This window comes from Camellia sinensis, chromosome 3 (genome assembly GCF_055761805.1).
Source record: "Camellia sinensis isolate YWXY chromosome 3, ASM5576180v1, whole genome shotgun sequence".
Taxonomy (NCBI): Eukaryota; Viridiplantae; Streptophyta; class Magnoliopsida; order Ericales; family Theaceae; genus Camellia; species Camellia sinensis.
Window position 1 is genome coordinate 144,040,213 of NC_138963.1, and position 26,669 is coordinate 144,066,881.

General features: G+C 36.6%; 1 protein-coding gene across 3 annotated transcripts; it reads left to right on the top strand.

Moving 5' to 3' along the window:
- The first annotated feature begins 1,087 nt into the window (after positions 1–1,087).
- LOC114265009 (P-loop containing nucleoside triphosphate hydrolases superfamily protein) lies at positions 1,088–24,436 on the top strand. Of its 3 annotated transcripts, none has more exons than XR_014364549.1 (18): positions 1,088–1,697; positions 3,215–3,281; positions 3,408–3,521; positions 8,557–8,771; positions 9,103–9,270; positions 9,387–9,692; positions 9,834–9,937; positions 11,535–11,619; positions 12,229–12,441; positions 12,930–12,989; positions 13,261–13,340; positions 18,701–19,026; positions 19,115–19,206; positions 19,289–19,418; positions 20,822–22,104; positions 22,191–22,488; positions 23,560–23,730; positions 23,842–24,436. XR_014364549.1 is itself a non-coding variant. In XM_028205742.2 (18 exons), the coding sequence occupies exons 1-18, from the start codon at positions 1,464–1,466 to the stop codon at positions 23,969–23,971; spliced, it is 4,065 nt and encodes a 1,354-aa protein (XP_028061543.2). In that variant the 5' UTR covers positions 1,088–1,463; the 3' UTR covers positions 23,972–24,436. The 3 variants fall into 3 exon arrangements, 2 of the variants coding, with proteins under 2 accessions (XP_028061543.2, XP_028061544.2); XM_028205742.2 differs by having other exon boundaries at positions 22,202–22,488; XM_028205743.2 differs by having other exon boundaries at positions 20,822–22,095; positions 22,202–22,488.
- The last annotated feature ends 2,233 nt before the right edge of the window (positions 24,437–26,669 follow it).

Below are 26,669 nucleotides of genomic sequence, written 5' to 3' on the forward strand. Positions count from 1 at the left end.
GACCACGACCTTGACCTCGTCCTCGCCCACGCCCTCGTCCTCGTTGATGGTCTACATCCAATTCACGACGTCGTCTATTTGAAGCAGTAGGTGGGACACGTTGTTGATATTCAGAATCCATATTATCTGCAAAAAATACTAAGTGTGTGTAATGAGTGTGTGTGTAAATAATAACGGTCTGTGTGTGTAAAATTAATGAGAGTGTTTTAAAATATAAGTGTGTGTGTAATGAGTGTGTGTGCAAAATTAATGAGAGTGTGCGTGTAAATAATAAGTGTTTTAAATTATAATGAGAGTGTGTGTAAAATTAATGAGAGTGTGTGTAGTGAGTGTTATAATTAAGTGTTTTAATTAAGTGTTAGAAGGAAAAAAAAAAATTATTTTCTGTTCGAAAGTTGTTGTCCGAAAACACCTACTCTGTTCGGAAGTTGTTGTCCGAAAATACCTGTTCTGTTCGGAACTTGTTGTCCGAAATTATAGCTCATATTCGGAAGTTGAAAACTGAAAAAAAAAATTATTTTCGGCACTTGAAAGCCGAACCAAGTCAATATTTTCGGAACTATAGTGCCGAATGGAAGCAGAAATTTCGGAACTCTACTGCCGAACAAAAACAAAAATTTCGAATAACCAGTTCCGAATGAAACACGGCAATCACAGTGGACTGAAAATTTCGAAAATGGTAAAAATTAACCCTACATTACAAATAAAATAGGAATGAGAAGATTATAATCTGTGTAAACTAACCTAAAATGTGAAAATTTCAATGTTCTTCAATGCCCTTCAATGCCAAAACTTCAATGACACAAATGGATGGATGAAGCTTTTGGGGAGGAACGGTGGAGAGTGTGAGAGATGGGTGTGTGTGTGTGAGAGGGGTTCTCAGATGGGTGTGTGTGTGAGAGGGGTCTCACGGGTGTGTGTGTGAGAGAGGGGGTGTGTGTGTATGATTTACATTTGGGGGTATATGTGGAATGATAGGTGTGTGTAGTGAGTCAAATATATTAGGATTTATTTTTTTAGTATGTGTATTAAGAAAGATTTGTATAGAGAGGAAAGGGTGTGTATATATAGAAGCTCCCAACTCACGGGTGATAAAGTTACCACTGATGGGATCTACAAGTGCATGTGTAAAACTTTAGGACTAAATGGGAAAATTGATGTTGAGATTTTTTGGATAATTTTCCCTTTAAAATAATCAAAAAATAATTAAAAAAACAAAATTTTAACCTAATTCACAAAATAACAATTATTATATTGTTATTATTATTTTTGATTTTTTTTAGCATAAACGTAACTCATATCAGTATCACACCGGAATTAATTTCCAAGGCGGGAACAACATCCTCGTTCCCTCCATCCTTTTTCTCTCTAGATCAGATTTTGTTGCTTCTACTCCCAAATCCCCAAATTGTGTCCCTCAACAAAACCCTAATTTCAAAACCAGCCCTAATTGAGCTGATCCAATGCACAACTCAGCCGCGGAGGTTGCCCGTGTCGGTGATCTACAGCAACCCGTCCGCCGGAGATTGGTCCAGTCGACACTGTTCCCGCATAGGTCTCAAGACAATGCAACAGAGAAAGAGGACAAAAAAGGCGATCAAAAGCCCAACGAAGAAGAAGAAGAAGAAGAAGAAGAAGAGTATTGCGCGAGTCAAGGCAAGAAGAAGAGACAGCGAAAGCCCAGAGCTCCTAAGAAGGTGAGTTTCTCAAATTTTGCGACGTTAATTTTGCTTGGTTTGGTGTTATTTATTTTGATTGATTGTTAGTCAATAGGGTGAAAAGATAGAGACGATACAGTCCAGGCATTCAAAATTATGCTTGAATTTAGACTAATTTTAGTTGGTTGGGTGGAATATAAACGAATATCAACGTATGGAATTTTTTAGGGTGTAAATTAACTTAATCCAGGTGATGGAGTCGTCACTGACTTTGATCAAATAATCTAACACAAAACAGAAAAAAATAAAATTTCCTTTGGATAGTGGGTGTTGGGACAATTTGTAAACAATCTGGAAAATAATAAATACAGGCTTTAAGGTGTATATAGTGACACTTTATTTTGAAAGTTATTTGCCCCCACTCCGAAGAGTTTGGTGTTGGGTTGCAGGCAAAGTCGTTCACAGGATGTAACAAAGCTGCTTCGACAAAGAACTGTAACTAGCAAAGTCGGAAAATTTCCATGAAATCGTTTTGGTTTATAGAAATTATGCTGACACAGAGTGATTGATTGTGTTGAAAAAATTTGGACTGTAGTATATTAATAGATAAAGAAGTGTCTTTGTAGAAAGACACAACCCATTTGAAAAAACCCACCCATTCATATAGGCACCCATTAAACCAAAACCAAGCCGTTTATCAATTCGCTAGGATGTACATTAAGAATTAAGAACTTTATCCAAGTGATGGAGTAGTCACTGAGTTCGGTCAAATCATCAAACAAAACATAAAACTTTTTGCCTTGGATAGTGGGCGTGAGTGAACAGTAAGAACTCTTAATATCGATTATGCTTTTTTAAAGAACAGGTAATGGTTGTAAGTTATTTTGCAGTCTATCATTATTGTCAGGCCCAAGGTGGAAAATCTTATTGAGGCTTTTAATAATTTTTTACATTGTAATTATATTCTTGTTATACTACCACTTTTATTTAAAATTCACAACATTCACAATCAAAACAATTTTATTTGTTGTAATTTTAATTTTTTGATGGACAATTATCCGATATGTCTAATTTCACAATCAAAACAATTTTGATAATTAATAAATTAAATCATGTAAGATTTCATACTTTTGTGGAAAACAAAAATAATAAACAATGAAGTGAATATACATGTTATAATTTTGATAACCAAGTAAAGAAGGACAATTTCTTTTTGTAGTGAAGAAGAGGGAGAGGGTTCTTGAACCTTAAACCCTATACTAAAATGCTTGGCAAAGTAGTATTTTGTTTTGATAATAACAATTATTTATGCAAATATTTTTGTTTTCTTTTATGTATGTACACACTGCAGAGTAATGATATAATAAGTGAGGCCTTCCTCTACTAGGCGAGTACCTAAATTGCCTTGAGCCGCCACTGATTGTCATTCTTCTTCATTATTTCAATTTTTTCATAGGAAGTTTATTGGATGCAAGTTTATTGTTTCACCGATTATTTTTAGTGCTGTTATTTTAGATGTCAAAGCAGTTGCACTTATCTGTCTTAATTTGATATAGGTTGCTGTAAATGGCAAACAGATCCCGAGCAAGAAGGTGGATGACAAAGATTGTCCAGCTATTGAGAGTAAGTGCACGCCATGCTGGAAATTTTTTCACTGTTTTTCAAGTTAGGATGTCATGAACTCTTAACCACTGCACTTAGCAGGCCTGCAAATTGTTTAATACGACAAATATTTTGGATTTCATGCAGATCCTGATTTATTCTTAAAAGCTTCTGAAGGACAAAATCCACAAAAAAAGCAGCAATGTGTTGCTTCACCAGAAGAAAATGATAAAACATGTTCTCCTTTAGAATCTCCAACCAGTATGTCTCTTTTCTCATGTTATATGCCTCCAGATTAAGTTTTCCGTAGCCTTTAACTCATCAAATTTACGTGATGATATTGCAAGCTTTTGAAGAGAAAAATGATTCAAGTAATGGAGGACATGGTAGACATCAGGCTTAGTTTTGGCAGATAATGCCATATCGCTGTAAAATGTACAAGAACACTGCAATTGTTTTTGGCCTTATAGTGTAAGGGTTATTTGAAGCCAGACAGGCAGGCAAGTTTGTTGAGGAAAAGCTCAGTAGTAGGAGTATTTGCATTCAACTCTTCATGGGCGTACCTGATGCATGCATCCATGGAAATTATTCTTTACTCAAACTTTGTTGGGGGTAACCATTAATGGTGGGGGTTGGGGGGTGGGTGGTTGGGTGCTATCAATGTAAACCAGGCTTGGGCTAAATACAGACCTGTGATAGAGCAAACCATGCATGCTATTGACTTGCAACCACTTGTAGGAATTAGCCAACCTAACCAAACCAAGTCTTAAGTCCCATCAAATGGGGTTGGCTACATGAATCTTTCTTCCCCACGCGGCTCTATCAAAGGCCATTTTGTTAGTCAAATTAAGTATATCCATATCTCTATTTACAATGCTAGCTAACGTTAATCTAGGTTTACCTGGTCCCCTAACACTTCCATCTACAGTTACTGCATCGCATCTCTTTACTACTGTCTCTGTTGGTTTCCATTGAATATGGCCAAACCATCTCAATCGATTATCTCTCAACTTATCTTCTATTGGTGTTACTCCTACTCATTCCCGAATACACTTATTTCTAATTCTGTATTGTCTAGTCTTGCCACACATCTACCTTAGCATTTTCATCTCAGCCACACTTATCTTATGTTGTTTCTTGGTTGCCCAACACTCCGTTTCATACAACATCGTTGGTCTAATAGCCGTTCTATAGAACTTCTCTTTTAGTCTAGTGGGTATTTGTTTGTCGCACAGTACTCCAGATGTACTTCTCCACTTACACCATCCCACCTTAATCCTATGGGCCAGATCCGCATCAATCTCCCCCGCTGTTATGATAATCGATCCTAAATAACGAAAATATTCACTCTTAAGCAATTCTTGGAAGTTGGATCTCAACCTTCACTTCTCCTCTGTTTTCATTGTTATTGTTATTGTTACTAAATTTAAATTCCATATACTTTGTCTTAGTTCTGCTTATCCGGAATCCTTTAGATTCAAGTGTTTTTTTCTAAATCTCCAACTTTGTGTTAACTCCTTCTCTAGTCTCATCTACTAGGCACGATATCGTCTGCAAATAGCATACACCATGGCATGTCATCCTCAATATTTTTCGTCAACTTATCCATAACTAAAGTAAAAAGATAAAGACTCAAAGTAGATCATTGGTGTAACCCTACAGTGATAAGAAATTCATTTGTCTCTCCAGCAGGCGATCTAACAGTGATTACCATCCTTTTATACATGTCCCTAATCACATCAATGCAACATTTTGTCACCCTTTTCTTTTCTAACACCCACCATATTATATCCTGAGGCACTCTATCATATGTTTTCTCAAGGTCGATAAACACTATATGAATGTCTTTTTTCTTTTCTCTGTACTTTTCTATTACTCTTCTCAAAAGATAGATCGCTTTCATTGTTGACCTGCCAGGCATAAACTCAAATTGATTCTCTAACACCTCTGTTATATCTTGCAATCGGCGTTCTATCACCATCTCCCTCACTTTCATCATATGACACATTAGCTTGATTTCTCTATAATTGTTGCAATTCTGGACATCTTCTTTACTTTTATAGATTGACACTAAAATACTCTTCCTCCACTCATCTGGCATGTTCCTAATCAACAAAATTTTGCTAAACAACCTAGTTAACCAAGCAACTCCCTTTTTACCCAAATACTTTCAAGTTTCAATAGGGATATCATCAGCTCTTAAAATCTTATTTGATTTCATCTTCGTAAGTGCAATCTCTTTTCAAAGTTCCTAATCCTATGATAGAACCTATAGTCTTAGTTTATTGTATTACTGGCTATTTCTTCCCCTATTGACGTACCTTCATGTTCCTCATTTAATAGTTTATCAAAATAGTTCTTTCATCTTTCTTTAATCTCTTCATCCTTCACCAATATCTTAGAATTCTCACTCTTGATGCACTTAACTTGATTAAAATCTCTTGTTTTCCTCTCCCGTATCTTAGTAAGTTTGTACACCCTCTACTCTCCTTCCTTGCTACCTAGTCTAGTGTATAGGTCATCATAAGCTTTCAATTGAGCCTCTCTCACTACTTTCTTGACTTCCTTATTAGCCAATCTATAGCTCTTAAGGTTTTCCTCAGTTCAATTATTCTGCCATTTTTTAAAGCACTCTTTTTTTATCTTAGCTACCGCTAGAATCTCTTCTCTCCACCACCAAGTTTCCCTAGAGCTGGGTCCCGTTCCTTTCGACTCTCCAAACAATCCCTTGAGATTCTTCTTATACAATTGGCCATTGAGTTCCACATAGTGTTAGCATCCTCTTCCAAGTCTCAAGTACCTTCCTTATCCATTCTATTCTTAAATATTACTAGTTTATCACCTTTTAGGTCTCACCATCTCGTCCTACGACATCCACCATCCTTCCTAGCTTGGTATAGCCCTTTAAAACATAAACATAAATCTAATACCAAAATTCTATGTTGAGAGGTCAGGCTCTCTTTGGGAATCACCTTACAATCATTGCATTATAGGCGGTCTACTTTTCTCACTAAGTAATCTATTTGGCTCTTAACTGACCTACTCTTAAAGATTATTAAATGTTCCTTTCTCTTCTTATATATAGTATTGGCAACCACAAGGTCAGAAGCGAACGCAAAATCTAAAATACTCTCTCCAGTCTCATTTCTGTCACCAAAATCGTATCCACCATGCACCATTTCATAGCCTAGTTTATCTATGCCAATATGGCCATTAAAATCTCTACCTATAACCAGGTTCTCTCATACGGGTATCTCCTCTAAAATCTCATCCATTTGCTCCCAAAAATCCTTCTTAGTTCGATCATCTAATCTTACTTGAGGGGCATATGCACTAATAACGTTCACTATATTTCCTCCAATAACTAGTTTAACTAGCATAATCCTATCCCCTTTCCTAATGACCGCCACTACACTCTCCATAAGACCCTTAGCAATTATGATTCCTACCACATTCCTGCGTTTATCCTTACCACTATAATGCAATTTTAAACCGGCATCCTCAATTTCCCCAGTTTTCTCACCTGTCCACTTAGTTTCTTGTACGCAAGCTGTACTAACTCTCCCTCTAATCATAACATCTACCAATTCCATCGTCTTACCAGTTAAGGTTCCTATATTCCAAGTAGCTACCTTAAACTTATAGTTTTGGACTAGCTTCTTTACCCGCGCTCGTCCAGAAAAACGCGGGAACCTTTGCCCATTTTTCACCGCACCCAGTTGCCGATGTGGCACCCCTTGCTCACTTTTCCAAACACCCGGAGGCAGGCACAACGCGTCATTTGAGGGAAACGACCTAGCATTTAAACGATTCAAAGTAGGATTCATTTGAATGGAGATAAGCATGAAAGGAGGAAAGCACCTCCTTCAACTTAGATGAGTTCATCTTTAAATCAACTAGGAAATTTGGGGAAATATCAGAGAGAAACTATAATAATATTAAGTGCATCTGAATGCCTGAAAAGTACTGTGGCTTCTAAATGAAATCCATATAAGGTTTTAATCGCAAATTAGTATACATTGCAGAAAGCAATCTACTTGAAAACACCACCTAAAACTGACATTTGCCACTACATGGAAGTTTCTAGAGAATTTACATTTTGATGCCCCTGACATCTTCTTTGTGGTGTAAAAATCGAACAGTGTACAATTTTCTTAATTGCCCTGGGTCATGACATGTCCAATCTGGTCCATAGTTGGCAGTGTAGTAACCATAGCCATTTGATAGGTCTGTGATAAGGCTGGATAAAATTTATGCAACCTTGGGATAATCACAGAGAAATGTACAGAGCCTTAATATCCAGATGAAGGGATATGTAGAACCATATTGAGGATGGATATCCAGAACACCTGTGAAAGCAATTATGAGGGCCTATTGCTGGTTGGAAGAAAAGCCCCAATTTGTGGTCAATTTGTTCATCACATGTCTGGCACTGTTGTACCAGAAAGTGTGTGAAACCTCAGCTAGCCAATATCCTGATACCTGAATTGGTAACATCCTTGATGTTGCCAAAGTCTCCAAATTATATATAGAATTTTCCGGGATGGCAGTGCTATGCTTCATTTCTTCTCCTCAACCATGTTCTTGGATTTTCCTTTAATTTTCTTCATGTATTGATTATTTCATGAAAGGGCAGGTTGGCCCAATGATAAAGGCTTGGTGTTAATGTCTTAGTGGCATGGGTTTGAGTAAACAGCCTCTCAGAAGCCTGGAAATGGTGGTAAGGCTATGTACATCTTACCCTTCCATGCCCAGCTTTAGTAGGAGCCTGATGCATTGGGTTGCCCCTTTTTTATGTCTTGATTATTTCATGATTCTAAATTAGCACAGTATGGTGAATTCTAGGATTTTGAATTTGTCACCATGGTTAAAGCCAAAGAGCCTCGATGTCCAGACGGACTGAGATCCCTTAGTTCTAAAGGGAGGTAAATTAGGATAACTTAAGGCAAACAATAACTTTACTTCTGAAACTTTGTTGGCAAAATGAGCTAGTTTGATATGGAAAGAGGTACGCCCAAATAAGCAATCACACCTCTTCAAAATGAATCACATCTTCAAATGAAATCCTTTTGATCAATACGTATTTATAAGAATGTCTATAGGCACCTTTATCGAAAAGTCCAAATCCCTTTGAGGTCAATCTGCAACTGGGGAACTAAATCCTTTTGTGAAGCATTTTTGTGTTCATCTTCATCATGCTTTGAGTTCGATATTGTAATTTATTGCTAGGTGCTACACTGTTCCCTACTCCCATTGTTGTTTGAATAAATTTGATATGTAATATGTTATTTGGAAGATATGAAGACGCCTAGGCAGTTGAAGCGACATGCGAATTGTACACCAAAGAAGAAGCAGGTGCAAACTACACCAAGAAAGAAGCGGGTGCAAACTACACCCAAAAAAAAAATTATGAATGGTGTCCCTGAGCAAATATCAGACAGTCCTATACAGAGTGGAAACGCGACACAATCAATTCCTGATCTGCGGTTAGAGGCAAAAATGAAAGCTGAGGTTAGTCGCTTCTATGCTCTGTTCACTTTTATGTCTTTTTAAATTTTCCCCTTATCTTAAATTTATTTCTTGTTGTTGGACTTTGATCCTAGCGCATATTATTTATGTTTTTCTGTGTATACACCCTTTGTAGTGACACATTTTAGAGATGAATCCATATTTGTCTAGCACTTGTTTGAAATTTATTGTTTTTTTTTTTTTGAATTTTTTTGATTATGTGAGCTTTAGCTTGGAAGATAATGAATTTGTTTCACAGATATGCTTATTTACTCCGTTATTACTACAATATGATATTTTCAGTCGCTAAGTGCACTTCTTTTACTTTTATCAGGAAAATGCACGTATGTTTGGAGGAAAGCAAATACATCCATTTTTCTTATCACAGAAAATGGCCAAGAAAAACCAGGAGACGATTGACGTGGAGAGCAATTGCTGCTCTGTTGAGAGGAAGGATAAAAGCACTATCTTCAGCCCTATTCATGTATTTGAAAATTTTCAGGTATATACTGAACTTGAATTGGCAGCTTCCTGATCATCTAGGTTTATGATAGATTGCTTTCATTTAATTTTTTCATTGTTCTCACCTAGAGTGAAATTTGAGATTTGCTTATGCAGGATGATGCTGGTTTACTTGATTGGGGGAATTTGATTCTTTCTGAAAGAAGCTTTATTGGTACCCATTGTGATCTAAAAAGTGCGTGCTCATCGGTTTTTGAAGGATTTGTCAATCCTTTAAATTTTGATGACATTCTAAATCTCGATCCAAGTAGAACATCATTGCTTCAGCATGAGGCTGTTCAACATGAAGTGGTCTCTTTGGATCAGTCTCCTGTTCAACGAAAACATAGGCATGCTGTATCGCCACCATTATCAGCTGATGAGCCAGTGGTGCACTATGAACTATTAAAGGATATAGAAGTGGTAACATATTGCATTTATTAAACTGGATACTATGTTTTTAATTTTCAGTGGATTCTACTGTTGCCATAATGTAAACAATTGTTGCCTGTTTGTATTGTACTTCACAATTTACGAATTCATATTTCACCATCGTTACTGCAGAATTGGCAGGATCATGAAATGGAGAAAGCTGATTTCTTTTCTGGGCATGTTGGTTGTGTAAGAAACTCAGATGTTGAGTGGGAGGGTAGATTTCTTCATGAAAGGTGAGGATTCTCTAGTCTCTTCATGGCACCCATGTATGCTTGAGTTTCCTTTACTTATTTTTCGTTATCACAGTTTATTTTTTATTTTTAGGGAGATATTTAATTCATTGCTTACAAGGTTTGAAAGGTACCTTAAGAGCTTCATTTGGTTTGGTTTATTAATAGCTAAAAGGAACATTGCATGGTAACAGATTTCAAATAAAAGGAGAAACTACCTGAAGAAAAAGTTTGGATAAGCAGTTATCACATACTTTCTTCCCCCTCACCTCCACCTTGAGAGAAAGGAGTCAACTATTACTTATGGTGCTATGAATAATTTTGGAATAACTACGTATCATATGGTATATATTAATTGGTTTCGCTAGATAATGATGTATTGTAGCTATTAGCATGGAACTTCCATTTGAATTCCTACATTTGTGTCTTCTTTCTCAGCTGAGGTGAAATTTGACTTTTGCTATGTTCCTTCTATGGAGAAAATGGAACCTTGTGAGAAAAACTCTACCATTACTAGTTATTCTCTAGAATGCATCCACTCATCACTCTCTGAAGGATCCTTCATGAAAACTGCAAAAACTTTTTAGAAAGTTAGATTGATGGATGTTACCTAAGTACACTGCATATGCTTTTGGATGCATCCTGTATATTTTTCTCCTCTTTTGTACTTGGTGGTTGCTGATGTGAGCAAATTGCAAGAGACAAACTGGAGATGCACCAATTAGACAAACTTGTTCTTTGTACATAAGATTTGGCTTCATGGATATTTATCTACGAACGTTGTTTTCGATTTCCATTCTGTCGATAGGTGCCCTACTTGAAGGGAAGATGCCGAAGCTCAAGAGATACAGAACAAAGTGATTACTCTGCCATGGAACTTCTTATTCAAAGAAGAAACTCTTTTATTTTTATTTATATATATAGTTCCCCCCCTTTATATGTTAAGCTCGCTGTGAGCTTCAACTACTGAAAATTGAAGGGAGTTAATTTAGCAAGAGAGTTTCCTTCACTTTTCTAAAAACGTTCTTCGTTTTTTGTTAGATTGATTGGGCTGATAGATTAAAAAAATGTGGAAATTGTGCAAGTGTTATGTTATTTGCTAAATTTTGTACCACTTTGGATATGATTGTGTGAAGGCAGGATGTAGTTATAAATTCTAGTATCAATTTGCGAACATAAAACTTGTGTAGACTATATTCAGTAGATCATATGCTGCTCAAGATATTTATATTCCATAAAATAGCAGTGTCAACTTTATTATTTGAAAATTGTTTAAGAGCTCTAAAACAATGAGCTCTAATAGCTCTAAACACACTGTAGCTCCAATTGATTTGATGTTTTGCTCTTTGTTTTTTCTTTTTTCTTTTATTTCCTGCACTGCCAGCTCATTAGAGCTGGCTTAATGCTCTCTTTTTAGTGGTATGTATCACCACTGTTATTATTTGCTTTATATTTTTTGGAGCAGAGTTTAATTGCTGATTTTGTCTTAGATTTGACCTTTTATTGTTTGATAGGTTTGAAAGTACTTGTTTGCAGTTATTCATGCACAACATTGTGTTTCAGTGATCATTTGCTTTCCATTCTACTGTTGCTTGCACAGGATGATGGCATATTATCATGGTTGTCGCAATCACCCAGAGAACAGCCTGTGGACAAATAAATACCTGCCTGAAAAGGCCATGGAGGTGAGATATCCTGAAATGTATCAATTAAAAAATCTTCAATGAAATTAGAAAATTTGCTTATAGTTATCATGATAGAAGGGCACCCATTCCTGCTTCCACCTTTAATTAGCTGCCACCACTTCCACCTATAACGCTTTCCTATTGGCATCAATAACTGAACCATACAGTTCCAAAAGTACCCAAGATATCATCAACAATTGAGAGGAGATGGGATGGAGTGGCTTTTTATTTGCACATACATACATTTACATAAGGTATCACCTCGGCACCAACCGTTCCATTGCCCCCAAAAACTCCCAATCCACAAATCTACTCCTGACTGTCTTTATGTTTCTCACAAACACACCACACCAAATGAACTTTCAAGATTGGATCATATGTTCCATAACCGCCATTTGCCCAGATCATTCATGCTCCTTGCATTCCAAGATATGATCTTGACTTCACTGTGATGCTGTAAAGTGTGAACAATCTCTTCTTAACAGAATTGCCCCTTTCCTAACTGCTGCAGTCAATTAAAATGAAACATATTTCTTAACATATATCCATTTCACATAAATAATTATGTATGTGATAAGCTATATTTGCCTATGATGTGTGGTTCTGCAGGTATGTGGTAACGAAGAATCTGTGAATTTCTTAAGTGAGTGGCTACACCTTTGGCATGAAAGTGGTTTTCGATCCAGCAAAGATCGTAATGTTGGTAAAAAATTTATTGTCCAAGACGATGATTATAACTGTTACCAAAGTGACTGTGATTCTGAAAATAAAGATGAAGAAAATGGCCTGAAGAATGTTCTCTTAGTTGCGGGTCCAGTTGGGGTATACATCTCGATTCCTTTCCATTCCTTTTATGGATATGGATATGCACATGCACACACATGCTCACTTTTGAGGTAGAAATAGTGAAAACTGCAATATGTGTTTGCACCTTAGGGTCACCATCTTCATTGCATATTTGATACATTATAACTTCTCATGTTTTTTGTTGAATGCTTATATCTTGTTATACTTGATAAATCTATACTTCATACTACTGCAACCATACTTTTCCAGGCTATAGTGTTGTTGCCTTTTAGTGTGTTGAAGGAATTTATAGGAAATTTACCATCTTTTTGATCCAATGGAATAGATCATATTAGTTTTTAAAAATTACCTATTTTTCCATTAAATTTTCTTTGATTGAATAAAAGATCATGTTACTGCACTGTTGTAGGGTTCTGTTTAGTATTACTGCCAATTATTTTTATCAGTTAAATATATGTGCAATTTTGATTGTAGTGGCTAAAACTATGCCTCTTTAAATGCAGAGTGGGAAGTCTGCAGCTATCTATGCTTGTGCAAAAGAACAAGGTTTTCATGTTATTGAGGTACTGATAAATTGGTGATATCCTTGTTATTGGACCATTTTGCTTATTATCTTTTTGAAAATTAAAGGCACATGCAACTTGAGTGATGGCCCTACCATCTGTCCAACCCACACAGAAACTTCTGAATGCGCAATTTATCATTCAATCAGATACAATTTTCTCTTCCCGAAGTGAATTAAAATCAAGCCTTTTCTTTTTCTATAATTTTATCTAACCATTGAAAGCATCCATAGACTGCAAAGCTCTAACATATGTTCTGTTGTGTTGCTAGGTCAATGCATCAGATTGGCGAACGCGAACTAATGTGATGCAAAGATTTGGGGGTGGTGTAGAATCATATTGGGTTCAACGGTTTGTTAAAATCTTTGTTATTTGTTTCCATTTTGAATGTTGCTTCTCAACTGTTGTTTTAGAACTGTAGATAACATGCCCACAACAGCTTTTCCTTACCTTAATTGTTCATGATTTGAAGTGTAATTTGTTTTGAAAATTAGACCACTTTTTCTTTACTGAACATGATAATAGAGGTCTACATGATTTGCCCATTAGACTTCTTATTGATAATGAGAATAGAGGTCTACATGAATCGTTCGTATGAGATTTTTAGAACTTTCCTATCTTTCAAAGACCTGTTACTTTTCCTTAGGAGCAAATGCAATCTAAGCATGATGATTGATAAATGCTAGCATCCAGAAAATGCTTGAATGGAGGTTTAAAGGCTTCAATGGTAAGACAAAATCTTTACTTGGTGGGATCAATTAAGGGTTGCTATCCCAAAAACAAGACGTAAGCATGGGTCTGTCCCTGGACGGTGTGAAAGGGTTTACATTGACCTTGAAAGGGTATAGCCCATAAAATGGGTCTACATGATTTGCCTATTAGATATGTAGATCATGTTAAGAGTTTTAACTTCTCTAACATTATTCAACCTGATTTGTACGTTAAATGTCCATGTTGTGTTCACACTTCACAGCGATCTACTTTGAAAGGTAATCTGACACTATGTGAGGAGAAAAAGGAAAAAGATCTAAGAACTTTATTTTATTTTGTTTTTAAAATTGGTCGAAGGGCATAGGGGATAGCACGGTGGTAAGGTATCAAGCTTGTTTAGGGAGTACCTCATCCACTAGGTCAACCCCTTGGTCTTGATCTAAGAACTTTACCTGCTCAAGATTTATTCCTATAAACTCAACCCATTGATTGGGAGATAAAAATAAGTACCCATAGACTCTAGAATAACTACTCCAACTAGGATCAACACCTTAAAATAAGAGACTTGCGCACTTTGACTACTAAGAGTATTCTAGAACTAACAATAACCATATGATAACCTAATAACATAATTAGACCCAAAATATGATCCATGTAGAGTCCATGTCCATCAAAATTTAAATATACTAAATTATTGTTGACCCCTAAAACATAAATAAAAATGTGTAAAAGAAAATTAATTTGAATAAAAGTAGATTAGAACCCTAAACTTCCATGGGCATTGGACACTTACTTGCTTCTCAAGGGGTCTGTAGCTTTTGTTATAGGCTTCCAAAATACAATAGGTGTGGCATTGGTTTCTATGGTTAGATGACGGGTTATCACATTAGTCTGTTGGAGCATGTGTGAAGGTAGAGTCTCACATCGGATAAAGAGTAAAAGAGATGAGTCTTAACATACATTAGATGGGCTTTCTATTTGTAGGATTAACCTTTTAAGTGGATATGAGTTCCAAATAATGTATTGTAGAAATTTAATGTATAAAGAGAAATAGAGAATTGTATTATTGATTGATTTATGTTTGTTGTTTTTATTACAATGATTCATGATTCCTATATATAGAAGAGGGTGAGTGTGTAGTAGGTAAGGAGTAGGTGAAGTGGAGGTGGTAGTGGTGTAGTGGGTTAGGTTTAGTGGAGTAGGTGAGGTATAAAGAGAAATAGAGAATTGTATTATTGATTGATTTATGTTTGTTGTTTTTATTACAATGATTCATGATTCCTATATATAGAAGAGGGTGAGTGTGTAGTAGGTAAGGAGTAGGTGAAGTGGAGGTGGTAGTGGTGTAGTGGGTTAGGTTTAGTGGAGTAGGTGAGGTGGTAGTGGTGTAGTGGGTTAGGTTTAGTGGAGTAGGTTTAAGTGGGTGTAGTGGGTTAGGTTTAGTGGAGTAGGTTTAAGTGGGTGAAGTAGGTGATAAATTTTAACAGCCCCCCGCAAACTCAAGGGGGATAGGAACTAGCCAACTTGAGTTTGGAGAGAGTTACAAAACAAGAAAATACATAAAAATAAAAGAGGATAGGTGACACTGTATGGTCGTGTCAGACCATTGGTGAAGACACTGGATGGTGGTGTCATAACGTTGTAGAGGACACTGTATGGTGGTGTCATAATGGTGTAGAGGACACTGGATGGCGGTGTCAGACCGCTGTAGAAGACAGTTTATGGGGTCATGTCGAACCGTTGTAGAAGACAGTTTATGGGGTCATGTCGGACCGTTGTAGCAGACAATGTGGTGACAGTTGTTGTGACAGTTTACGGAGTCTTGCTGGACCCTTGTAGAAACTAACCGGAATCAATGTCGGGACAGTTTACAGAGTCTTGTCGGACCCTTGTAGAAACTAACCGGAATCTATGTCGGGACAGTTTACAGAGTCTTGTCGGACCCATAAAGGAGCTAACCGGAATTAATGTCGGGACAGTTTATAGGGTCATGTCGGACCGTTGTAGAAGTTGCACCCTCAAAAGGTGTGCCCAATTTTGTCAAAAGGCGTGCCTAATTCATCAAAAGGTGTGCCGGACATGATAGCGAGGCACGTGGGCGCCTTGGCTTGCGCGCCCGTTTTGTCGTCTGGTGGCAAGAGGCGCGCGATGCGCGTGGCTGCCTCGGCTATTTAACCAAGACGGAGGCTGAGGCTGAGGCAGACAAAAAACTTCTGAAAATCCTCTGAAACAAACTCTTCCTTTGCTGAGAAACTCTGTAATACTCTGTAACCAACCCGTCTCTGAAACACTCAGCAACATGGCCTCTTCTTCCCGTCCAGCTACCCAGAACATGGCCTCCTCTTCCCGTGGTCTGCTCACGCTCTTTCCAGAACTGAACGAGTCCACAAGAGAAATAACTGGTGCGATGGCCAGTGAACCTCAACCAAACACCTCTGGTTTTGCTCCATTGAACTTTCCGATGCGGTCGGTGGAGCAAAAAATGGCGGTGCAAACTGATATTGAGGCCAATCAGTATACTCTGAAGTCATGTGTGGAAACCATGACGGCGGTCACAAACTTGTCGCACCGGCTGCAGAGCAGGACAAATGAGGTGCAACAGTTAAACTCCCAGCTGGCTCTGCTCCAACGCATGTATAAGGATGCGCGAGCAGAGATAAGTGTGCTAAAGACAGAAAATAAGGAGCTGAAGCGGAAGGCCACCGTGATGTTCCGATTTGGAGGTCCTCCATATGCTGCAGTGGAGGAGTATGGGGGAGTGAACGTGCTCGGTGGACAAGGAAACACGGAGGCAACACCGGCAAGGGCCGTCCAAGACAGAGGCAAGAAGAAGAGACTGGCGGCTGAATAGAGAAGAAAAATCCCACCTGTGGATGTAGTTGTTTTGTGTTTTGTGTTTTTTTTTTTTTTTTTTGGTGTAAAATTCTGATCGGGGTTGATCCCCGGCATGAAGAAATGACAAGTTTGTGGAAGGAAAACGAGTTGCGTGTGAATGGATTTTTTTTTTTTTTTTTTTTTTTTTTTTGTGAAAGAAGGAAGATAAAATAAAATAAAGAAAAGGGTATAGTGGGATCAGACGGCGTGGTGTGAAAGTGGAGAGGGTTTGAATAATATAGGATAATAAAAAGATATATATATATATATATATAAAATAAAGAAAATTTGGAACAACATGATGGCTGTGTGTATGGATGTGATAATGAGAATGAAATGGGTGTGATTAAATAAATAAAAGAAGAATGGGTGTGGACCGTGAGATGTTGAACTAAAAGTGGACTTTGGGCAGAGAGAGAGAAGTTTGGGTTGTAAAGAATTTGTTGACACTGGATTTTTTTTTTTTTTTTTTTTTTAAATATAATATTATATGCAATGACAGCCAGAAAAAGCTACCCATGTTGGACCCCACGTGAGCCATTCATGAACCAGTCAAATACAACCACAAAACCCAACAAAACAGCTATAAGTTTTGAACAAAACAGTGGGCAGAATATCACCCACTTGTACACACTGCAGTACACACGTATGGGCGGGAACGCACTGTCCAATGGCACGTGAACCCATGCTGTATCACACTTAAAAGAACCACTCACCAATGGAGCATGAAACACACCCTCCTCACGCACTGTAGTATCAGCGCCGGAGCTGGTACAAGACACCATGGCCAACGTTGAAGCTCTTCACCAAACCATTAAAACAGCCCACCGGCGACCACGACTGTAACGAACACACCAGGTAACAAGCTGGTACATGCCGCAAACGAGACCACCCGTGAGCAATGAAGGGACGACATCGAGGGGTTAAGGTTGACAGTGGTGACAACAGTGAGAAGAGGACAGTGGTGGTGGTTGTTGTTGTTGTTGTTGAATCTGCCATGAAAGAAGAAATTAAGGAAATTTGTGTTTATCCGGCGGACGGCCAAGGCGAGGTTGCCGCCCGCCGGTGAAGCGGAATGACTAAGTTGTTAACCTTGCTCTGATACCATGTAGAAATTTAATGTATAAAGAGAAATAGAGAATTGTATTATTGATTGATTTATGTTTGTTGTTTTTATTACAATGATTCATGATTCCTATATATAGAAGAGGGTGAGTGTGTAGTAGGTAAGGAGTAGGTGAAGTGGAGGTGGTAGTGGTGTAGTGAGTTAGGTTTAGTGGAGTAGGTGAGGTGGTAGTGGTGTAGTGGGTTAGGTTTAGTGGAGTAGGTTTAAGTGGGTGTAGTGGGTTAGGTTTAGTGGAGTAGGTTTAAGTGGGTGAAGTAGGTGATAAATTTTAACATGTATGTTTGACATGGCGTTTGTGGACTCTAGAGTTTTTCCCTAATGGATTGGGCCGGTATTGATGTGCGCTTATGTGCTCCCTAATTCCCTAAGATAGTCGTTGTCTAAGTGGGTGTTTGGGAAGTGAGTTTTTTTTAGTTGTAGGATATTATTGGAGAAATTTTCTTTTGTGTTTGGGAAGATAGTTGGTTTTTTTGTAGTTGGATGTGATGTTTGTGAGAGAAAAAGTGAAATGATTATGGGGTTTGTTGTGATATTTTGTTTGAATTTGTTTTTTTTTGGTTTTGTAACCAATTTGTCTTTTAGTGAAAAAAAACAAAAAAAAAACCAAAAAACCAAGTTCCCAAACACCGCCTAAGAACACCAACTTTGAGATTAATTAGTCACTGGGTCATAATGATTTCTGAACAAGCTTCTTTATGTTTTGTTTCTCTTATAAATTCATTGCTAAATTGCATGCCTCATGTGTTCACTTGTTCATTAAACTATTTCATGAAGAATTGCCTGATATTGAGAACTCAAAACTTATGAAACCATGCAAAGTACGGAAATTGTAATGCCGTCAATTTTGGTGACCAATAATGACTTGAAGATAAACCACGTCACTTTTTAAGTTCAAGCAATTGTGTAGTTACTTGTCCTATTTCCTTCTTTTTCTCTCTTTCCATTTTCTTCTAATTCGACATGATCACTTATTCACTTTAATTGTTGATATTTCTTCCAGTACGATGGAAACTCCTGTGGGTTCAGAAAGCAAGCAAATACTGAAGTCCTTCCCTATCATGTCTAATACCGTGCCAGTGCAAGGGTGTGACAGTGAAGTAATTGAATTGATTCACTTATCAGATGAGGAAGATTTACAAAATGCCACTGGAACGCCAGGGAAATTTGTCTGCAAGCAGAACAGAACTGCTACTGATCATAAAGAAAGTAAACCCTTGATACTCTTTGAAGATGTGGATGCTATTCTTTCTGAAGATCATGGTCTTATTGCCACTATACAAAAACTTGCGGAGACAGCAAAGCGGCCAATTATATTGACCAGCAACAGTAAGAGGGCTTATTGGTTGAAGTAGTTATATTTTCAAATCAAGCTTGCATTTCATGATTTAATGATTGTTATTGTGATAAATTTTAGGTCACAACCCTGTCTTGCCAAATAATTTGGACAGGCTTGAGTTGTGTTTCACAAAACCATCACTGAAGGAGCTCCTTTGCCATGTAAATATGGTATGCATTTTAAATGTATTTTCATTTTACTCAGATTTTACTTCATGGAAGTCTGTTTACATCATTTGTAATTTCTATGTAGGTTTGTGCCACAGAAAAAACAAAAATTCAACCTTGCTTGGTGGAGCAATTTATTGGCTGTTGTCAAGGAGATATTCGTAAAACCATTATGCACCTCCAGTTCTGGTGCCAGGGCCAGAAGTATAGAAAAGGTTAGTCCCATAGACACATGTATTGATGCAGAATGCATCATGTTGATTGTGAATGTGGCTTGTGCGTAACAGTGCTGAAGGATGCAGTGGCAATTCCTCTCACTGGTTCTAAATTATAACAGAAAGAGAAAAAGAAAAAGGTTGACTTGTTTTATTAAATTAATAAATAGTTGGATGAAACATTGTACACAGGTTCCAATTTCTCTCACATGTTGCGGCCTCTTTTTTACTGGAACAAGGATAGAATGTAAGCAGTACAAGTACAAGTACAAGTACTTAATAAGGAACAACTAAAATACTCCAAATTTTAGAGAAAATTACTCTAGTGATCCCTGTAGTTTTCTGCGTCAATTTTGGTCCCTTGTAGTTCCAATTTTACCAATTTTCCCCTTAAATTTTTTTGGGGGTCAAGTTAGTCCAATTAAAAACAATTGTTATGTATGTTGACGGAAACAACCTCGTGTCTCACCTGACCCTTTTTAGGGTCACTATTGTCCTTTTAGTTTTTCTCTCCCTAGCCTAGCCACCACAGTCATCTCCCTCACCTTCGGCAACTTCACTCAGTTTAACCTTGCCACTGAAAAAAGGAAAACATTGTCAGTAAAAATGAAAAGGAAGGACAGGAAATATTTTGTTTTTGATCCAAAAAAGGAAAGTAAGGACGGAGAACAATTTTTTTTTTTCTTTTTCCCCATCTTAAATTATTTGTATAGATTGAGAAAAAAATTTGTTAAATTTTTTGCACATAATTCATTAACAACAAATATTATTTTACGAAGGAATGTAGATAACATGTTCAGGAGTAGTTTTTCTTTTCTTTTCTGTTTTTGCTTAGTTTTGTATCTTGTCATCATAAAAAAAAATAAGAATTATTAAATACGTTTACCTTATATTTTTTAATGCATTTAGAATGAGAAAATGAAACCAGTCAAACCATTATTTTGTAATTCAAATGAACCTCAAAAAGATCTCAGTACACCAACTACTTGGGGACTTGTTTACTTACATAGAGATATGCAAATTTTGATATCGAAAGTTATGTTTAATTCCCCACCACCCCCACCAAGAAACCCACAATCTTTGCAAAACCTTGATCCCGACCTACTTGGGAATGACTATTACTTGTTCATAAATTCCTTTTGTTTGCTGAGTTGTATTGACATAAAATAATGGAGTCATTTTGTTTTGAACACTGCCTTTGTGCCTTTAGATGCTGTATAGAATCAAATCAGGTGGTTTAAGACCACATGGTGTTCAAATGAATGCTCAGTGAATAATAATGCAATGGATCCTGTAATTTAATTATGCCATTCTCTTGCAGAAATTGTTCTGTTCAATTTACTTTTTATCATACTAGCTTAGAACATTGAAAAGTATTTAATTTCATGTTTTAAATTGCTCAGATAGTGAAGAGCAGAGAACGTATAGATATGGTCCACTACTCTTTGATCTTGATGCTGGGCATCGGATACTACCAAAGATAATCCCTTGGAGTTATCCTTCTCAATTGTCTGAATTTGTGGAGAAGGAGATCACTAAGTCATTGTTGATGATGGAAGAAAGCTCAAAATTAATGGAGGTAGTCAAGGAGGGAGAGCTAAATAAAAACGAAAGGCAGAACCGTTTGAAGAGGCATAAATCTGAAACTGATAGTATTGAGGCCAAGAAAGAAGCAATTTTAAGAAGGCATTGCTTCGTTCAGGATGGGAATGAATTTGCAAGTCCATGTAAAACTGCTTGTGAATTTTCAAATTCCTCAGGGTCACCACTTGCATTCACTCGTCGAAATGTTCGGAGAAAACTTGACACAGTATTGTCTTCGAATTCTGGAAACGAGAGCTTAAATGATAGATTTCCTGTAGTTGGGGATAAATTGTTTGAGGACACTAACAGTGAAATGTTCCTTGAAGTAGATAGCAAATCTCTCTCTTACTGTCTGGCAACCGAAACGTGCCTTGATCCAGTACCTGAGAAGCAGCTGCTGCTTAATTTCGAAGGGGAGAAGTTGGAGGAAAACTTCAACCCCTTACCTGAGCAGCTTCTTAATTTTGAAGGGGAGAAGTTGCAGGAAAATGGTTATAACTGTTCAGAAACTGCAGTGTGTACACAGATTAATGGAACACGGAAATCAGTTGAAATATCCTGTGTGCCAGAATCATCTTTTGTTCCTGAAACTGAGATCAATGATGGAACATCACTGTTAAGTAAGACAATCTCTTGTGATCACATTCCTGATATAGCGGAAGCGGTTTCTATATTTAATGATTTGATACAAAATTTGCAGCCAGTGGAGACAAATAACCTAATTCATACGTCTGGGTTACACAAAATTCCAGAAATGGTGGAAAATTTTGATGTTTACAAGGAATCAACTCATGGAGAGGAGGTGGGGGACTCACACACTGAGCATGTGGATGCTCTTCCAAGAGGGTATCAAGTAATGGATGAGTGTAGCCGCATGGACTTTAGTAGGGGTGCCAAGTCCAAGGACGAGCATAGGTCCTGCATGTTAATGGATTCTGTTCAAGAAACATGGAGAAGATTTCGCGCTTGTCATACAGATCTGAGACAGTATGTCACCCCCAAACAGAAAGATGCTTCCCTAGCACTGAAACTTACTTATGAAATGAGTAATCTGATATCAGAAGCTGATATGTTACTTGGTGACTGCCAACCGGTAATTTGTGTAAGTCTCTTGTTGTTTGGATTTTATACATCAAGTGAATTTTTAATTTTTGTTTTATGCATGTGCCTTCCCTGATGGTAGGTCAGTATTTCTGCAGGACTCTTTGGACCCATCAATGGTTCCCTCTGAGAAATCTCATTCATTCAGCTGGTATGATGATCAATTGTGGATGGCATCCACAATTGCACAACATGGGTTTTGCTTTTATGCAAAAGAAATTGTTGCTGTAGGATCAAACGGCAGTTCTGTGAATAGAATGGATTTGGCTTTGGAGATGCTGGCTTCTTCAACTAATACAACTGCATTGGGGAAATTGGTCAGGCGGGATAGGAGAATTGATAATTCAGAGATGGGAAGACTGAAAAGTGTCATTTCCACAAAAAGGTATAGAATCGTGGGCCCAGATTCTTTTTTAATAGTTGTACTTGCACACATCACCCACATTCTGTACATATTGCATCAACATATTGATGTGAATAAATAATCAATCAAAATTCCTGCTTTGTCGATGAACATTAAAAGCAGTGCTTATTGCAAGTCATAACTTCAAGGACCTGTCCCTGGCATATTTGTTCCTTTATTCCTTGTAGGATACTTAGCTGCCTTGAAGGTTTTGCATTAGTGAAAACAGTTTATCCTGTGGAAAGACGGAAACAATATGCATGATTAATCATTAATGCAATAAAATTTACATACTTTTTCCATCCCATAACAAGTGTCATGGTTGAAAATGTGAGGTTTAAGGAAGCTTCAAGAAATGCAGGTCACTTCATCTTTCTGGCATTACCTTTCTGAAATTTCCCTTAACAAAGTCGAGAAATAATGATTGCTTTGTGTTAATGGCATTTGTAATATATATATATATATATATAATATTGTAAGTAAAAGAAGAATAATTTCATTTTGACATTGGTTTTGGGACAATCAAAATGAAAATTAACACATTGATTTTGGGAGTATAGGCTATGCATGGGGCAAAAGTGGTAATGGGTAATCTTATCAACCCCAGCAAAAGACGAAAAATCTTGGTAATAAATGAGGGCTGCTTGGTTAAGAATTATTAGTTGTTGAAAGTCACTTCTTTCGAGATGTACAATGGAGTCTATTTCTTAGATAACTTTTTTCATCCTCATAATATGTGGGGAATAGGGGGAAATCGACATGGTAGAGCCAAGGCTAGTAAAGAATAGTCCAAGCCCCACCTCCGAAAGGTCCTATTTCTTGTATGATTTACATTTCTGTGGATGTAGTTTATGGATAATGACCAGCCATTCCATGCACCCAACCCAAGTGAATTTTCCTTCATTTGCCTTTTTGGTCAATGATGCAACTTGTCTTGCAGCTTGAGGCATCAACATTAGTTTAAAATTCTGTTTCCAGTCTGAGTCTCTTCGGCTTCTCTACTCATCAAGAATCTATTATATGTTAAACATTCTGTTTGTGCCTGTGGTGCAGTGAATTGGACTCACGGCTTATCTCTGTAGTTCAGTCCATAGTACCGTCAAGATCGTTGTTAGCAACAACAAAAGGCGGTGCACTCTACGAATACCTGTCTTCATTGGGCCAGATTTCAAGATCAGAAGCCTCCCGTTTATCTGAAAGCATTGACAACACGAAGCAAAAAAGGTCTGTGCTTGTCTTGTGTGAGGCTTAAAGTGTAGTGTGAAAATATCATTGCACAAAATTTGATGGCGCGGATTAAATTTTTCTGAGTAGAGTTGCACAATGACATTACAGGGTACGTGTTGCTCGAAACTACTTGAGTACTGGTGCGCTGATGTTTTCTCCCAATGATCTGTCAACGGTTGGTAAATATAATTGCTATGGAAGGGGTTCATCTCAATCCATGGATGCAAGTTGGAGATAATCAAGGAAATCCAACAGTTAGATGCATCAACCATTCAATTAAATTCAATGAAGTGGTTATTGGCTCAGCACAGAAAAGCATCATTCAATGGAGAGAATTTTAGACAGGACCTTTTGCCATAAAAAATGACCGAGGTGGCTATTTATCTTGCCATGTGTTGATGGCCATGCTCCCTCACCAAATGGATGCCAAAATTTTTGGACGAAGAATGAAAAAAACAAAGTCAGCAGAAGAAGGTACATTGAGCCTAACTTAGGATAACATTTATTTATTTTCCTAATTGTAGATCTTATGGTTGTTCCTTCGGTTTTTTAGAAATGTAAAACTCCGAAAGTCATTGATTTTTGTTTTTTTGGAGGAAAAAGTCATTGATTGATAAAAGAAAATGTTTGATTTTTTTAAAAAAAATTATTGGAAAAAAGTATATATCAAAATAAAAAACACTCCAAGGTCAATTCAAGTTTCCAACACGTCTCTCTACAAAAAAATTCCAACATGGCATAACCCTCGCCGCAAGTTCTTTACCCAAGTTCATGTTTTCCCCTCTTATGAACTAAAACCCCACCACATATCAACAAAAATAAGGGCAACCATGATTATGAAATTGCTTCTGAGCTGCAATTATCTAATATGAAGATTGGTGATGATTGTTTGAGAAATGTTTTATATATTGTTTCTCTGATGGATGATGGGGTTTGTGGGGGAGGTAGTTATGGACAAATGGGTCTACCCAAGGTAGTTTACAATTGAATTGTTAGTGAGCAACTTGATGATTTTTTTAAGTGCATTTAAGAGTGTGTGAATGCACTGGTGGGGGTGTGGTGGGAGAGACTGAAACAGCTGCACGGAGGGGTGACCATCTGTGGTGAGAGAGAGAGAGAGAGAGAGAGAGAGAGATGTCTTTCATATATTGTAATACCAAGCTATTTGAGCAAATATTAAGTAGCTCATCCACCTCAACCAAACCCACTTCCTACAATTAAAAGGATATTTAGGCTCCGTTTGGGAAGAGTTATTTGGGATTTTTTTGACTATTTTAGTCATAAAAGACAAAATAGGTTATTTTAGTTATAAAAAATAAAACATCACATTCAACTCATAATAATTATACTATTCTCTCACAAAAAAAAGCCAATAAAACTAAAAAGTCATTTTCAAACTAAGCTTTTTAACTCAGGTTAAAATAGCCAAAAAAATTAAAAAATTAAAAAATCAATCCACTTTCCAAACGACACTTTATAAGTTGCCAGTCTTATTAACTAAATTCATTTACTTAAGTTTTTTTTTTTTTTCACTTATCAATATATGGTGGTGGTGACCAGTGACGGTGTGAGGCTCTTGGAGAGAGGAGAAGAAGACAACGTGATGAATGTATAATGAGGACAAAATAAGTATTTTATAACTTACTAGTTTTTCTTTAAAAATGTATAAGATATGAGTATTTAAGTCTATTCAATATGATCAGATAATAATTTTTCTTTTTTTGTTTTTTAATTTAAAAAAAGGATTCAATCAAAATAGATAAATAAATAAAAGAACATTTTCTGGTCCAGTTCACTGTCCTTGGACTGTGTTGGGTTTACATATACATTCCAGGTATATTTCTTTGATTTAATACACAGAATTGAATAACAAATAAAAAAATACACATGTCTAAGTAAGATCTATCTCCAAGTAAAAATGAAAAATACCAACAAATAAGAATATTTTTAATGGGCTATATAGTGTTAACATGTATAGTTTTAAATAATATTTTTATATTATAATAGTACGTTGGTAGAATAATCTCAGAAAAAATAACAAAATATAATGGTCACGAGGAGGAGGAGCTAGGAAGGTGCAGCTGAATGCTAATTCGTCTGTATTCCCTCTCTTTTATTTTTCGAAAGTTTTATGGCTGCTAGTGTGAGTTTGGCCATTTTTAATTTCTCTCTCTCAAGGAAGCTCAAATTCCCATGAAGACCTGCTGACTCTCTCTCTCTCTCTCTGTCTGTCCACTTTGATAAAAAAGTATGTGATAGAGATAAATTGCTTGAGAGAGTGAGTGAGTGAATCTGCAGTGAAACATTTGCATTGTAATCTGCCACACACACATCCACACCCCCCACACTAAAATATTACATATTGAAACTGTTTGGGCTGTGAGATTTTAGATTAATTTAGGTTAAAATTTATAAAATAATAAAATAGGTTAAAATAATTAATAAAATAAAATATTATATTAAATTCATAATTATTTTACTTTTTTTTCTCACAAATATCATATCTAACTATAAAAAAAATTCAATCTTCTCAAACACAAAAAATTTTAGCCTACTAAAATAATCAAAAACTAAAATAATCTATTAAAATAACAACTTCTTAAACACCTACATTATTCACTTTTGAAAAAACATAACTATATATATAATATAAGGGAATTATGCTATGATACACACTCTTAAAAAATGTGTATTGAATTATGATAATTATGTAATTATCATAAATATTATAATTGAATAAGTCCTAATTAAAATAAAAAAAAATAAAAAAACGTGTCATAATCAAATATTACATAAGCTATATTTAAAACATTTTGGATGATAATTTGTCTTGCTATAATCATTTGGTGGGTGTTGCCTACGCGCTCCTTTTACAGTTTCATTCATTATCGGTCTCACACGTTTATAGAGAAGGTAATTTTGTGGCTTATTGTTAA